The sequence below is a fragment of the Cavia porcellus genome, unplaced genomic scaffold (genome assembly GCF_034190915.1).
Source record: "Cavia porcellus strain 051 isolate PalLab524CR breed Dunkin Hartley unplaced genomic scaffold, mCavPor4.1 scaffold_13, whole genome shotgun sequence".
NCBI classification, from domain to species: Eukaryota; Metazoa; Chordata; class Mammalia; order Rodentia; family Caviidae; genus Cavia; species Cavia porcellus.
Window position 1 is genome coordinate 29,107,297 of NW_026947496.1, and position 16,564 is coordinate 29,123,860.

At 43.2% G+C, this 16,564-nt stretch overlaps 1 protein-coding gene across 4 annotated transcripts; it reads right to left on the reverse strand.

Annotated features, from left to right (window-relative positions):
- Nucleotides 1–982: 982 nt before the first annotated feature.
- LOC100727489 (E3 ubiquitin-protein ligase TRIM38) lies at nt 983–15,253 on the reverse strand. 4 transcript variants are annotated; one of them, XM_063259991.1, is made up of 9 exons: nt 14,964–15,248; nt 13,030–13,575; nt 11,014–11,109; nt 9,300–9,530; nt 8,166–8,188; nt 7,962–8,074; nt 4,875–5,128; nt 4,613–4,790; nt 983–2,430 (listed from the first exon to the last, which is right to left on the reverse strand). In XM_063259991.1, the coding sequence occupies exons 2-9, from the start codon at nt 13,432–13,434 to the stop codon at nt 2,210–2,212; spliced, it is 1,521 nt and encodes a 506-aa protein (XP_063116061.1). In that variant the 5' UTR covers nt 13,435–13,575; nt 14,964–15,248; the 3' UTR covers nt 983–2,209. The 4 variants fall into 4 exon arrangements, with proteins under 4 accessions (XP_063116061.1, XP_013006881.2, XP_013006880.2 ...); XM_013151427.3 differs by having other exon boundaries at nt 4,613–5,128; nt 15,011–15,246; XM_013151426.3 differs by having other exon boundaries at nt 4,613–5,128; nt 14,964–15,246.
- Nucleotides 15,254–16,564: the final 1,311 nt, after the last annotated feature.

Below are 16,564 nucleotides of genomic sequence, written 5' to 3' on the forward strand. Positions count from 1 at the left end.
AGACTAAAGTCACAAAAATGCAGAGCTTGGGACATGCCCTCTCAAACTCTTTAAGAACATGCCTCAGCTCCTTTGCTCAGTACAGCACGTATGAAAACATTACAGTGAGATGGCTCATGAGGAAACCAGGGCATTTAACAGAAGCTAATAAAAGCAAGATTGACTTTCAAACATGTCCTTTATAAAAGTTACATTAAGTGTAACTCACTAACAGTGCTTAAAACATTGCCTGATAACCACATTGCTCAATAACGTATCATTTAGGAAACATGAAAATAAAATTAGGAGGATAAATCATTCAAGAAGATGAAACTGTGCAAAACAAAGAGGAAAAAAGTGATAATATTTAAAATAGAAATTAGGAAGAAGACAAATAAGAACTGGAAGAGATTTTTAAAAATAAAGCCCAGTCTTTCAAAAGTAGCAAAATGTTCGTTGGTAAAAAATGACCAACTAAAAAATAAATGGGTGAAGAGGTTGCTAGGGCATGAAAATCTGTACTTACTACTATACTCCCCCCCAAAAAATAAAATAAATAAACAAAATCAGTTCTGATGTAAACATCTTTCTATAGTTGACATAGAATAAAAAGGTCCACAGGAACGAAAGGAACAAGGGCGACATGGAACCATAATGGAGAATTTGTGACAGGCTCCAGGGGCTGAACAAGTGACGCGGAGACAGCACACACCATTGAGGAGGCACAGAGAGCAGATGGTCAGGAAAAATCCCTCCCTGAATGCAGACATGACAATGGGCCAGCATACCTTGAGATGGAAGAGGAAAAAAGACCTTCCTTCACTTATGTTTTTCTCGTTAGTCTCTTCTACGCAAAGTTAATTCTTAGCCCTAAACAAAAATGTGAACCTAATGCAGTAGATGCCTAAAGCATAAGGTAGATTCTCAAGTCCATAATAAAAGACTGTTTGCAAACTAGGAGTAAGGGGGAATTTCTTGAAATAAATCTCATAAGCACACATCAGAAGGGAGAAATTAATGATTTTATTACATTAAATGAAAAATTTCTCAATTAGTTAATGCTCTACAAAAACACAAACATTCTTGTGTAAAAATACTTAAAATATTGGGAAACAGTGAATGATTAGTATCGTGACTATTATACGTGAAATTTACTAAGAAAATATAGGAAACAGAAAACATGATGAGATGTGTCATCTGGCAGACTATACATGAAGAAACTGAAATGCTTAACAATTATGCAAAGAGATTTACAACTGATGATAACAGAAACTTCTGGACAAACAAGGCAACAGTCACTTATCACTTACTCCCAAGTGGCAGCACTAATCAAACTGCTAATGATGATTGAGGATGTGGGAGAACCCAAAACTGGAACCTGTAAGTCTCAAGCCTATGCAAGAGAACTTCAGAGCACTTGGATACTGTTGGAATTGGGAATATCTCATGGAGACTGTGAAGAGGACCCATGGAGGAGAGGAAAGCACACACCAGAGAGGTACTTGGGGCCATTAGACTTCAAATAAGGGAGACACAGCCAAGTGGAGAGGTCTTAAAATTTCCCAGTCTAGGAACCAAGTGGGGAGCCAGCAGCCCTGCAGTGTACACTCTGCAGTGCATGGAGTAGCAGATCCTGCACTGTGGTGTGTGCTGCGGGCTCCACAGGCTTTACTCTATGCCATGGCCTCTGGTATGGAAATCTACAGAGCTGAAATTAAATCAGTTAGAAGAGATCGCATATAAAAGCCAAGGAGACTGCAATGGAATGATACTGAGCTTCTTTGACCCTCTACTTAAGTCATGTGATCTTGCATTTCATGTAGGTGACCTTTCTTATATTTCTATTAAGAACTAGCATTGAGAAAATACAAACATTCTTCAGATTCTCTGCGGGGTTTGGGGACACGTTCTTCCTTGGGTGTCCTTGTTACCTTTTGAATCTGTAAACAATATCTGGAACAAATTCAGTCACATATCAGCCTTAGAAGTGAGTAGATCGAGTGTGAGTAGTTCTATCACACTGTTCTTGTGCTTCTACAGTTAGAGTCTTCCATAGGCAAGGTCCTGTTCCTGTAAGAAAGCAACCTGGTCCCCTGGCCTCAGGCTCTTGCAGAGACCCATCAGGGGAGCAGTCAGGTTCACCAAGGATAGTCCGTCACTCTGCAACTCTAGGAAGCAAGCAGTATGTGGGTGAGAGGTCTCAATGGCCACAGAGATGGACGGGGCTGGTTTAGGGCTGGATGGGGTCTGGGCAGGGCAGGGTTAGGGCAGCAGACAGGGTCCTTTGGCGCTTAGGTGGTTCCAGGCTGTCATCTTGTCCAGCGCTGGGGTCTGGGAAAAGCCTTCGCTTTCCCCAGGGTTCTGCAGCGGGATTCGGGTGGTGTCCTCCCCGCCAGTCCTTTGTATCATGTGGACTCCGGGAATCCTCTGCTTGGGCTCCTTCTTTTCGCTCTGAGTACCATCAGAAACCGCCCAAGGTCCAAAAGGAAAAGAAAAACAAAGAAGAAGGAGCTGTTAGAAGAGACAACTTGATGAACAGATTTGTAAGAAATAAACTCTTAATCGTGACATTATTCTTCTGGAACTTTAACCTGTTGCCTCCAGTGTGTGACAATGGCAAGGAAAGAGTATCCTAAGTCCCTGTATTTTACTTTGAGAGTCACCTCATGCACAGACCACTAAGTGCTGTACTGGGTCATCCCCCAGAGGGAAGAATCTGTAGGGAAGGGGACACTGTAGTTCAGGGGGCTACAAGGGTCTTGCTCCACTTGTGGACAACTGCAGCCCTGGTGGCTCCTTTCTCCAGCCCAAGGAGAGGCCCCTTGAACACATGCAGGACTCCATAAGGACAGGGATCATGGGAGAGAGGACAGATGTTTTTGTGTCTTCCCTGGAATAGGGGAGGTCCTGAGAAAGACCAAGGAACTGACCCCTGGTGAAGCCCTGGGTCAAGCTCCTTAGCATCACTCCAGAGCTTCAGGATATCAGTATCCTGCTGCACCCCTCAACCAAGTCCCTTTTAATTTTCTTGGAGCAAGCTGGGCTTCAGTAGGTTATGGAAGTGCTCTCCAGAGAACCCACAAAACTACATAGGTCCTAATCCTTTGGTCTGGGGCGAGTCCCATAGATTAGTGACAACATTTCTTTCTCATATCTAAAATCAAGTTTTTACCTTTTAAAAGTAATGAAGGACCAGAGAAGAGGCAAACTTAACCCATGATAGCCTTAAATATTAAATATGGTGGATAAGCAGGTCCTATTCTTTCTTATAACTTGCTGTAGTCCAGTGAATTGAAACTCAGATCACACAGGTTCATATAACTCTAAAACAGTGTCACCAGAAAGGAAAAGTGGGAACTCTTATAGGTTATTGAATGTTGACAGGACATATGGAATTTGTGTCTAATAGAAGATAAAGAAAACAATACATAAACAGAAGGCAGAGTTTCACAGAACAAGAGTCCTCTCCTCTCTTAATCATGAGTCTCCAGACACAGGGCTCAGTGTATCTCCTGCTCACTGAACAGCAGTTTATTTATCTACTCCATACCCTCAGTAAATAAGCAGATAGTTCTGGGAACAGGGAGAAAATTTTATTCACTATCTCATAAATAGAGAAGAGGAGCTAACCCTCTCAAGGAAGCTTGTGCCCAGCAGGTCTGTCTGCAGTATCTATTTTTGGGGACTCAGGAGGGGATGTGATACACAAGTTGTGCTCAGAATTGTTATCAGAAGGAGAGATTTCTGGGAATCAGATGCCATCTCTTGTCTTCTTTAATAAGAGCATGGTCAGATCTCTCATGATACTGGTGGCTGTGGGACTTTTTGTTTTTAAAATGAGCCTAAAGTGCTCTAGAGTGTCAACATGAGTTGTGGACCCTAAGGAACTAGTCTGGAGCTGATCGCACCCCACCACAGATAGTTGAGGTTTGTGTATCTGGGTGATCAGCAGTGTGAACATGTAATTATCAGCATTCAAGCTGAAACTTTCACAAGCAAACAACATCTGACTGGCAGCTTTCCAACGAACAGGGAATTTCAAGGTCCACTTGTGGACACCATTGTTGCAATGACTGCTGGCTCTAGCATGGTCTAGAGAAGACCAATCCCCATCTCTTCTAGAACTCAGTTCTATTGAGATTCATTTTTACTCATAGTCCATTTTCCAACTGAAGCCAACCTTAGCTTTCTCAAACCTTTATGTGGTGAATCCCAAGGCAAGCTCACAGTCTGGAAGTGTCTAGGACTGCAGTTCCAGTCAACAGGTCAGTGGTTGCAACAGTCACTGCTGTTTTGATTTCTATATTCTCTTTTGCAGTAAGCAGACAATGGAAAGTCTCTTTCATCCACCAATCCGCACTGCAAATCAAGTTTCTGAGTGCACTGAAGAGGGTGCAGAGTGCAATGAGTAATCCTCACTTTATCTTGCTTTCTCCTCACTCACACTGATTGTCTATGCTATCTTTACAGTCTTTAGATACATTAATTCAATAAAGATTTATTAAATACCCTCCTAAACCCTACACCACTCTAGGTGCTGGAGAAATAGCAATGAGGAAAATTGGCCAAATTCTGCCCTTATGGAATTCCCACATTTTCAAACCAAGGAGATTTTACTCCTTTCTCTACTCACCACATGGAGGCAGGAACAAAGGTGAATGCTGATAAACCTGGAAATAGGGCCGCAGAGTACCAGAGAAGGAAGCCTTGGGGAAGGTGAAGATGTGGGAGCCAGAGGTCATGTTGTAGAAGGACACAGCTCCAGCCTCATAGTCCAGAGCAACTCCCACCACCAGGGGGCGCTCACGCAGCTTAAGGGCAGTGAGGGGAAAGGTCAGTGCTACATAGCCATTCTCTGGGCACCGTCGGATGGTCCAGAATCCAAGCTCAGGTACCTGCTTCATGTTGAGGCCCCGCTCCACATTTTCCATACAGACTCCCACATCCCAAGCTGTTCCTTCTCCAACATCCACTTCGAAGAAGTGTCTTCCTGAGCTAAAGCCCTCACAGCCCAGCACACAGGGGAAGGCTGTAAATCTCCTGGAAGAGACTTCAGCATTCTGCTGGCTGCATCCCCGAGACACTTGTCTCCGATCCTCAGACAGAATCAGGGCAGGATGAGCTGTAGTTGGGTCCAGAGTCACGCTAACTGTAACATAAATAAAACCAAACATTTCTTTTTATACTGAGAACATTATTTTAAATAAAACCGACCTGTATTCAAATCCAATAATTATTTTTTCCTAGTTATGTCAGGTATACCTATAGAGTAAAAACCTTAATATCTACTGCAGAGAATGTTGGGGAGAATCCACTGAGTTATTTTTTGCCTATTTTTAGTAGAACTCCTGGGATGCAGCAATTTCCTACTTTTCCATCATCATTGTTATTATTTAGTCATTCAGAGTTGCCAACGACCATAAGTAAGCAGAACATGGGTATATCCTGTCCAAAACCCCTCTTGTCCCCTGATAACCTCCAGGGTCATTGAGCAGTGGAGCGCAGAAGGCCTTTCTCCACCTCCATTTCATAGCCAGGTAGATGTGCAGGGAGCAATTGTGTAAAAGCAGTATAAATAACTAATCAAATGCTGTATCCATATACATGCATATTATTTAAAATATTTATAATACAACAAATGTGGCACACCTACTATGTTTTATAATATATAAATTAAAATCCAGTCCTCTCTATATTTACCCATTTTGTTTTTATATACATAATATACATTATATTAAAAACATGCAACCAATATATTTTATATGTATGGATTAAACTTTGTGTCTATATATGTTACATGTTGTTAGAGGTGTAGTTTTCTCTCTCCTCAGATGTAAATACAATCAGTAGAGGGATGGTTTCATTAGTGACTTGACAAATCAAGCTGTAGGGCAAACATTCAGTGCATCGCTACAGAACTAGCAGATCAGCGAGTATGCTAAGGAAACAGACTGTGCTTATGGAACTTTCATGAAATACAGGACCTCACTTTTCACATCAGCAGGTTTGATGCATAAGAAAACCTTCCTCACCTACTTAGCAAATGTCTTCCACACCACAATTAGGATCCTAATACTCTTAGACCACAACTGACAGCTAAATTTTCTTTACCTACTTTTATGATATCAGGATTCCTCATTGTCCCATGGGTTATATTTACAGTAGCTAGATTTACATCAGCTACTCTAGGTAACCAGCTTTTGTCTGGACACATGATTCATGTACAATAATGACTTGAACATTACCTTTAAATTGTGCTATCAAATGTAATACATATTTATAAATTTCATTTATCCTAACAACATAAATTTCATTTGTCCTAACAACAACTGGGGTTTAACACTGGAAAGTAAATTGTCATGTCACAGATAATCACTGATAAACCAGAGCATTTGAAGGGCTGATAGATATATAAAACAAAACAAAACAACCAAGAAGAAAAAAACCCCTCAACCTCACTGATAAAACAGGAGAAACTGAAATTAATAGTACAACTGGTACCACTTCAAATGCATTAGACAAAAGTTACAAGTTACACACGGTGAAACAGGGAAATGTGGAGCAGAAATGTGTTCTCTTATTTTTTCAACTGAAGAGGTACAGTCTCATGATCCATAGGATCTAGATCTTAAGATGTGAATCTCAGATAGCAACACTTTCCCTCAAGGTCTTGATCACTAAATTGTGTTCCTTTTACAACGCCTAAGGCAGAATCCTGTGACCAAAGGCATCAACATTTCTGAAGTAAAAATTATGCGAAGTAAGTGAGATAAAGGACGTTAGTTTCATTATTAGTGCAGCTCAGACAAGTAAACTGGGGCAGACAGGCTCAAGGTCAAGGGACCTAACCCTGAAGCCACCCTCTTGGAGTTCAGGCTCCTGTACAATTCCTTAAGTGTGAGCAGGGTCTGATAACTGCTTCTGATCAACAGGGTAGAGTAAGATGAGGGAATATAATTACTGTGACTATGATTCATTGTTTATACCCCATCTTGCCAGCAGATTTGCTATGATGAATCTTTCTCTTGGCTTTATGCTGAAAAATAATTGGCCATGTTTAACCCTCATTTGCAAGGAGCTGATAGGAGGCCTGTGGAGCTGAGGCAACCTCCAGCCACAGCCAGCAAGAAGCCAGAGTCCTACATCCTGCAACCCAAGGGGAATGAATCCTGCCAGCAGATAAGAGAGCAAGGATGGTACCTTCCCCAGACAAGTGTCCAGATGAGAACACAGCCTGGCCACACCTCGTGGCAGCCTCCTGAGACCCTGTGAAAAGGACCTCCCCAAGTTGTGCCCAATTCCTGACTCAAAGTCTGTGATACACATTTGTACTGTTTTACATAATTTTAGTAGTTTGTTGGAAGTAATAGATAACTCATACAGTCACCAAATCATTTCAAGTTAGACCCAATTTTGTAGTCACATGAATGGTAAAATTTCCAAAGCTTTTGTGTCAATTGGTAATTATGGATATGAACTTTTGCAACTGTAGAGAGCAGTGTTTAACAGAAAAGAGAGAAAAGAAAACTCTAGCATGCAGCACTAATTCCTATTTTCCTAGGTGGTTCTAAGTTTATGTTACATGAGTCAAGGTCCTAGAACTATTCATACCTACTCATACTACTCACATACTTTTCTTGCCATTCTGTAAGAATTTGAAATAATCACAAGAAGTATTCCAGTCATATCTAACAGCACACCCTGGAACTTATCACTTGCCAGATGTGGGAATGCAGTACATTTTCAGCACAGCTGTATGAAATAAAAACTGTGAATATACCCATTTCTCTGATGTGCAAAGCGAGTGATGGGAATTGCTATCACCAGAGCAGATGGGAGGAACTGGAAGGTCCTACAGGTGATCAGGATGCAATATGTATTCAGTGTCTGAGCATACAGCACAAGGACAGTATGACAGCTTCACTGAATACAACTTTACAATCTCTGCTTGACAGCACTGAGGAATTCCTGCACTTAGATACCTTGATGACGTCTTAATATTTTCTTCACATCCAAATAATGCTCTGCAACACCACACACAGTCTGAATCACCAAGGTAAAGGCCTCGGGTGTTTCCAGCTTCACAGCACAAGTCCTGGAAGAGGCAGAGGCAGAAACTCCTCAGAGGTCCTCTCTGTTCAGCTCATCCACCAGACCCTCCCCTCCTGCATTCACATGGGACTCACCTGCTCAAGGTGCTTTTCACATCCTGCAAGGAACAAAAAGCAACTGTGTTAGCATCAGGATTCCATGGGCTGTGGCATGGGAGACACTGTCTGTAAATAAACTCCCCAAGAAAGAAAGAGGGACCTAGCCTCAGACATTGCTGCAAAGCCAGGAGCAATGATCCCATCCAGCCTTTGCCCACGAAGTAGGAGGCTTTGATGTGGCCAGGGAAACCTGTGGGAAATAGCAATGGCCCCCGTGGCATTAGCCTGTGGCTGCTGGGAACATGAGTGGAGATTTGCTCAGCCTCCCTTCTGCAAGACTGGCTCTCAGGGACCTCATAACCTGCAGAGTGACTTTATGTAGAGACCATGAAGTCCTCTATGGTGGATGCCCACACAGCTCCTAGGACTAAGCCACCAAGGTGGTGGCAGCTGGTATCATGGGTGGAGCAGGTGTACTACCCCTTCAAATAGTATGGCCTCCAGTCCCACTAGAGGGAGCTAGAATTAACAGCTGCAGGGGTTTAACTCAATGAGTGTGTCTTTCATGTACCTGGAAGAAGCCCCACAGTAGCTCTGTAACAAGTACACTACCCACAAATAAGGGAAAATTTTATCCCTCTTTGGGCTGCCCCACTGTCACCATCTGTCATCTGGAGAAGTATTTTAGGAGAGAAAAGCAGACAGGGGTCTGTATACCTGGGCTAAGGGGAAATGGTGACATAAACTATCCATTAGAGAAGAATTTTTTTTTCCCACACCACTGGGGATTAAACCCAGAGTTTCACCCATGTAAGCAAGTTCTCCACCACCAGCCAACAACTTTAGTACTTTTAATTTCATAGTGAGTCTCACCAAACCACATTTGCAATGCTCCTACCTGCACGTCCCCTCTAGCTGGGATTACAGGGGTGGAGCACCATGCCATAGGGAAGTGTGCTTTTATATTTCACATAAAGGCATGCCATAGACTAATGGAGCTCCCTGATGATATTGATGAAAATATGAAAGAATAATTACCTAAATTACCCCACTACTGTGCACACTGGAGTGAAAGCAGGCCTTGCCCATCTGTCCCATGCTTCCTGACCATTCTCCCCCAGCAGCACAGTATCAGAACCCTCCTTTCCTTCCCCAAGTTCGCAGCCTCACCTGCAACAGGTTCTGGTCTGAGCCCTGACATTTTGCCTCCAGCTCAACCTTATGTTCCTCAAGTTCATCACTCTTCCGCTCCAGCTTTGCCTCACTCTCCCTTAGTTTTGTAAGTATCTGCTCTTCTTCTTTCTCCAGCTTCCAAAGAAAAGACTTCTCCTCCTCATGCAGAAAACTATGGAGATTCTTAAAGTCAGACTTGATTTTTTGTCTGTGAGTCTCTACTGTATCCTAGAACCAAGAAAGTTCGATCAATAGTATAAAGAAAAACAAGCATTTGTACAACATAAATGGCTACACAAAATGCGGTATATAATGAAGAGCACTCTTTATAAGTAGTTATTTAAAAAGAAGAACTATCTGGCCCATGCTATAAAAAGCATGAACTTTGAATCAAAACTTAATATAAGCTAAGTGAAATAAACCAGAAAGAAAAGACTAAAGTACTTTAGACCACACTTAAATCAGATACCTACAATAGTTAAATTTGTAGAGACAGAAAGCAGATCAGTGTTTGCCAGGTGGTGGGAGTAGCCAATGGAGACAGAGTTTTATGCTGAAATATGAAAAAGTTCTGAGATGGATAGGGTGATGGTTTCAAAACCATCTTGATATCACTGAACTCCTCACTTAAAAATTGAAAAAATCGTAAATCTCTCATTATGTCTATTTTACCACACATAGAAAATGAATGTATCATTGGATAGTGTGATATAACTTCTCCACAAGTTGCTCAAGATTTTTGAAAATACCAAGCTCCCTGTTGGCCCTTCAGATGCAGAAAGACTGAATTTTCTAAAGTTATCCCCCGAATTTCCATCTTTTAAGCACTCAGGTTAGAAGGAAGGTCATTGATTCTTGATGGGGGAATGTCCCAGTATGGCAGCCTTGTGCTGTGGTAAACTGCTGAGGGTCACCCTAATCATTCCTATGCATAGGATGCCTGAACCTAACAGATTCCTCCTGTACTGAAGGATTTCCCATATATATTCACTATACCCCTGCCCAGGATCCCAGAAATGAGGAACAGAAGAGCAATCTCTAGAAGTTCTGGTTCACCCTCCACACATAAAGGAGGCAGAGGTGGAAATGACCCTGGAAGAAGCAGACTGGCTCACTGGTCTGGGTCCATGGACTGACAGCTGATGGGTTCCAAAGATAGGTCCACAAAAGAACGTATCTCTGATACTGTGGAGCCTGGAGAGCCATAGAGATGGTCTGAAAGCCTTCAGCTTGCAGGTACTGAGGTTCTTGCCACAGCTATAATGTTTTTATGACTCAAGCTGGTTTTCTTTGTTGGCTTTATGTATCTCAACCCGGAGAAAGCCTGCCTTCTGAATGTTCTCCAAGGCACTTTCTGTACCTCTAAAACTGACAGCCAGACCCCCCTGTTGTAAATGCAATAGATAAGTTTAAAGCCTGCACACTAGATGATGTGGTTAATATGCGAAATCAAGCTGCGATTTGTCTACTCATATGGCTACCACAATTCTACTTCTTTTAAATGAGTTATCAGGAATTTCAGCTAATTAGAATTGGAAAATTCAAGGCCTTGGTGATGATATCTCATGGAAGGAAAAAAGCACATCACAAGACAATTGTTTTTCCTTTAGATTTCATTTTTATGGTCAAGTTCAGTAAGAATAAACCACCATCTCTGCACCTAAGCACTAGAATGGGAAACAATTTGAGACAAATGACCTCAGATTCTTACCTGCCACTCAGTTATCTGTGTTGCCACAAATGCTTTCTGGTTCATACATTCTGTATGGAGTTCATTCAATTTTGTTATAGCTTTCTGGAGCTTTTCCTGAGAGAGAAATTGGATGAAGAAAGTCTATTGAATGTGATTATTCATAAGCACCTAAAGGGAATCCTGGTGCTCTGAGATGTGTTAAAATAACTGAGTATTTGTTGAGCTCTTACACTTTGCAATAGAACCTGCTGGATCCGCTAACCACCTAAACAGGTGTGGAAAAGAGGCTTGAATGTGTATAAATAACTCACTTTAGGGGGGATGTAACTGGTCAGCAGTGGGTCAGTGTCTGCTGTGCTGACCAGAGCCTGACCCATGTCCAACATCACAATATGATCAAGGAAATAGGGCTAGTTATTAGATATAGTAATTATCTAAACCAAGATGTTATGCACTAATGTGCCGAGATAAACAATACAAATTGCAGGGCATTTCTTTTGCAAATGTGAACCTTTAAGGGACTTGTAGGAGAGCTGCAGATCGATGAAGATATTATTAAATTTAGGAACATCTAATACAGTTGAAGGAGTTCTAACAGATTTTGGAAAAGGGAATCATGAAGTCAGTCTAAAAGGATTTAGTGTCCATGCTGAGGTTTTGAGTTATTTTTACAACTGGTTTCACATAGTTTCCTGGAAAGTGATTTGAAGTTGATGCTGATGGTTCATCACTTTCAAAAGTGAAGAAAAAGGAAAAAGAAAGAAAGCAAGAGAGAGGGAAAGAAAGAGAAAGACAGATAGACAGACAGACAGAAAGAAAGAAAGAAAGAAAGGAAGGAAGGAAGGAAGGAAGGAAGGAAGGAAGGAAGGAAGAAAGAAAGAAGAAAGAAAGAAAGAAAGAAAGAAAGAAAGAAAGAAAGAAAGAAAGAAAGAAAGAAAGAAAGATTACTTTCATCCTTCTGGAAGCCCAATATGTTCATGAATTCTTAACACCCTCAGGAAAGGACTTAACTCCTGTGGAGTTCTCATAGGAGCCCAGCTCTGCGTCACAGAGGATAAACCAGAAGCCCACACTGGGTACATGGCCCTCAGCTCCAGCAAAGCTGTGCAGCAGGGCCACCCTGCTCCTTCCCTCACCACCTCCCAGGCCAGCTCCGTAGGGACCCCTGGGAGCTGCCCAGACCTCTCCTTCCAGTGACATCCCACACCCTTCATTTCCTACTCTGTGTCCCTTTTTCTGGAGCTGTGATTGAAACTACCTTCTTGTTACCTTCTTAATGGGATAGTTAGAATTCTAATCTTAAAATTCATTTTATTTTAGGAGTTTCTTGGTGTTTTTTTCAGTTACTGCCCTTTTATTCTTCAAGTGAAAATGTCCAGTGGCAGATAACACTGACCTAGGATTGAGACTGGGAACTGACCCCTAGGTCCTGCCCTTTTTCAACTCTCTCCACCTGCCTGTCTTCTGCACACGCTCTGGGGCCTGGCCACAGTGAGGCAGGAGCACTCCTGTTTGTGCTTTTGCACCATGTGCCATTTCCTCTGTCGGAACATCTTGCAGGGGTTAAGTTTATTCATCCTAAGGAGTCATCTCTGTAATACACTACTCCCTGCCCCTCTCACTGCCCAAGGCTGATGCTATAGGTAGTGACTTTACTGGCCTGTGTCTCTATTGGAACACATAGTCCCCACAGGTAGTGAGCCCTCTTCCCCTTTGTGATCCTTTGTGACCAGATCCTTCTGAAGAGGCCTTAATACACATGCAGTGGGAAACAAAATCCATGAGGGTGTTCCATGTCCCAGAACAGGGAGAAGTCCACAGGGACGCAGACCACAGGGACAGAAGTCTGAGCATCCTGCTGAATGTCAGGATAGACAGCTTGGACTGGACTCTGCAAAAACCCATTGCAAGCTGTTTTTCAACTAGAAAAAATCCCATGTTATTCAAGGTCATCATCTTAGTCTTTGGTCAGTCCTCTGGGGCCTAGGGAGGAGTACAGGGTGGGTCTTTGCTGGGTCCTGGGTACACACTCACCTTGTAGCCCTGGCACACGTCCTCCACCAGCACCGTGGTGTGCCCTTGGTGCTGTGGTGCCCGCTCACAGCGCCAGCAGATGAGCTGGCCATCATCCTCGCAGAAGAGCTGGAGCTGCTCTCCGTGGGCCTCACACTGCAACTCATGGTCCATCTCCTCAAAGACTTCAATGATGCTTTCCAGATGCCTGTTGGCCCGGAAGCTGTCTTTATTGAATGGGGAATGACACAGAGGACAGAATATATTCTTCCCCTGACTGAGCTGCACCTTGTAAAGGTGCTGCTCCAAGCACATCTGGCAGAAGCTGTGTCCGCAGGTGATGCTAACTGGGTTCATCATCAGGTTCTGGCAGATGGAGCAGGTGGCAATCTCTTTAATCTTCTTGGTGATGATCGTTGAGGCCATAGCTTTCCCCAAGTACCAGCAATGTTGGATTTAGAGGTGAAGAAGAGTAAGGAGAATTTCCACAGGGATGGAAATCACCTCTCCTGAGCCTGCGTACCAGGATCTGGCTGGGATTGGCCTCCAGAGGTTGAAGACTTCTCTCTAGAAGGAAGAAACAGATTGGAGTTTAGAACATAAACAAACTGAAGTCATGTGTGGTCATTCAAATTTAATCTAATGAAATTTAAAATCGTTTTTCAGTCTTGCTACACACATTTCCCGAATAATCCCCCGTGACTAGCAGCTGTAGAAGAGTCCAGCCTGATATGGCGGTCAATATCTGTACTTTCAGCTGTTTGGCAGGTAATACAGAGTATCACAAGGTCAAAACCAATCTTAGCAATTTAGAGAATGCTATCTCAAAATAAAAGCAAAATAATGATGATAATAAAATAGGGGGAGATGTACCTCAGTGGCAGAGCACTTGACTGATACTATATGGAATGCCCATAAGGATCCAAACTTAGCAATACACACACACACACACACACACACACACACCAGCTTGGACATAGAACATTCTATCACAGTGTAAAATTCTGAAGAGGCTGAGAAAGATGGAAAATGATGGCAGTCTTCCTCACAGAAGTTACAGCTCAGTGAGGGAATATGAAATTCCTTCCCATTCTAATAAGCATCAGGGATAGCTATCCAGTTTAATTCTTTCTAGGTGACTTATGGTTTTCAGTGCTCTCATTGAGGGTGGAGAGGGGAGGAAACACATCAGGGTCCTCGGCCTCACATCTTCCAAGCCAGCCTCCTGCTCCAGCCTGTTCTGTGCTGACTCTCCTTATAATTGGTACTAACAAACACTCGTCACTTGGGTGGTTTATGGAGGATTCTGTTTAGACAATCAAACTGGATTTCATGTGAATCCCTATCCCACCTCACACATGTCACAAAACTCAAGTTTATACAGTTTTGGTGCAGACACAATCAGGCCTGAATAAAAGAAACCAAGGCAACTGGCAACTTTCTGTGACCACTGAATAAACTGACAGGAACAGAACTAGAAAGAGGAGAGTAGAGGAAAGGTAGGTTGTGGGACTCAATTATTCATGGGGACAGAGCTCTGGAAAATTCCTTGAGGAAAGTTGCAAGTGTTGGGAGTACAGGGAGAGGGCAACAATCTGGACTAGGGATGCAGAAAGGAGCTAGGTATCAGCCCTCTGGGAGACATGTGCTGGGGACTCTGTGTCCACCAATGAGGATCTGACAACAAGGCACTGGGGAGGTGGGACAGCAACCACGTCTGTCTCCTTGTCTCTTACAGTAGCTATTTCTGTGAATCCATCCATCTCTGCCCCACAAGCCCACGTCACCCTGGGGAGATTGTGAGGAGAGCAGAATGTGGGAAGTCGGGTTGGTGAATTTTTCTCTGAGCAGATTCTCTGGCCCTTCCTGGGGTAAACAGTAGGGTACTCTGCTATTGGGAAACACTCTGTGCACCTCCACTGAGCCCTCAAACACCCACCCCTTCCCTGACTTACCACCTGCCGGCCCCTCCTGGGCCTGTGGGAAGACCCAGGGCCCCTACCTGCTGCTGATCCTCCTGGAATAACTGCCACTTCCTGGAGCCGAGACCGTTCAAAAGTGAAACTGCTGCTGCAGGAGGTGGAGTCATAGATTTGGAGCCGCAAAGACTGCTTGTTTTCAGCTTGTCCAGAAAGGGAGCAGGGGACGTAAGGAAAGCAGGCTTTTTAAAAGTAGCTAACACAGGACACACACTAATAACTCTCTGTGGCTGAGCACAGGCCCTAAAGGAGTAGGAGGCTTGAGGAAACGCAGCTCACAGCTCCCACGTGAGATCTTTTTGTCTTGTTCTAGTCTCTCCTGGAAGCCACAAACCTCCTAACCTGTGATATTTTTAGCTCTTTCTAAGTGACTTATGGTTTTCAGTGCTCTCACTAAGTGTGGAGAGGGAAGGAAACACATCAGGGTCGTTGGCCTCACGTCTTCCAAGCCAGCCTCCTGCTCCTCCCTGTTGGTGCTGAGTCTTCTTTTCTCACTGTCCCTCTGCAGGACTCAGCTACTTTTCAGAATTCCAAGGCACCCAGGCAGGACAGCAAGAAGGACTCACTAATGGCCCAGCAATGAGTATATCTGACTCAAGCCCCGGGGCCCTGGGCTGCATTAATCTGTTCTACGCACTGTGGAGAAAAGCTTGTAGGGTTATAGATCAAGTTCAGAGGGACTCAGCCCCAGCTTCTCCAGTGCCAGACTTTGTGTGTGTGTGTGTGTGTGTGTGTGTGTGTTGCAAATAACAGATTATCATTTTGGCATAGGACCTTGCCACATCTGCAGCCTCAATGGAGGAGGCATTTAACATAAGTGCAAAAGAAATGCTTGTGTAAAGATAGCTTTTCAGATTCCCATGTTACAGGCTGAATGGTTCACCAAAGCCTGCTCAGAGGTGCACTGAGGTGTATAGTGGATAATTTTGCCTGGGAAACCCCAGAAGCTAATAGCAAAAATCCATCTCAAGGTGACTAATACTTATTGAGCAGTAACTTCATGCCACCGAGTGTTCAATATCCTTGCTTGTTAGAATTCACCGATCAAGAATATATTACTGAACCCTGGATTATGCCATACTGATAGGGCCTGTCATTCACTTTGCCTCAGTGCCTTCTCTGCTGACCATGTGGACAGGAGGTCCCAGAAAGGCTTTGGTGGACAAGTGTTTTGTTTCCCCAACAGAAGTTAGCCTTGATTCAGAAGTAGGTGAGGGGATGTATACAATGCAACAGAAGTCCTAGAAAACAGACTGTAAAACACAGACTGTAGCACACAGACTATATCATCAAACTTGGTGGAGAAAAGACTCAGTAACTCAGACTGCAAAACCAGCTTCCATAGGGAATCAAGAGAGTATTATAGCTCTACTCCACAACATACACAAACCATCCTGGATCTAATGAAGAGACATATAAGGAAATCTTTTAAAATTACAGAGAAAAGTAAAGAAAGTTTATACAACCTTAAAAAAGAACCAAATCTTTTAAGCTCAGCAAGAACAAGGGGTTTAGACATATACTGTTAAATTTTCACCAACCAAAACTAAAATGATCTATAAAACAAGGGTCATTCT

What these genes read in the sequence shown, in the direction of transcription:
- LOC100727489 (XM_013151427.3), bottom strand. Translation starts at nt 13,434, where the DNA reads ATGGCCTCAACGATCATCACCAAGAAGATTAAAGAGATTGCCACCTGC. An exon ending in CAGACCAGAACCTGTTGCAG is followed by an intron (nt 8,189 to 9,299) that starts GTGAGGCTGCGA and finishes TGTTCCTTGCAG; the next exon opens with GATGTGAAAAGCACCTTGAG. An exon ending in GTGAAAAGCACCTTGAGCAG is followed by an intron (nt 8,075 to 8,165) that starts GTGAGTCCCATG and finishes TGCCTCTTCCAG; the next exon opens with GACTTGTGCTGTGAAGCTGG.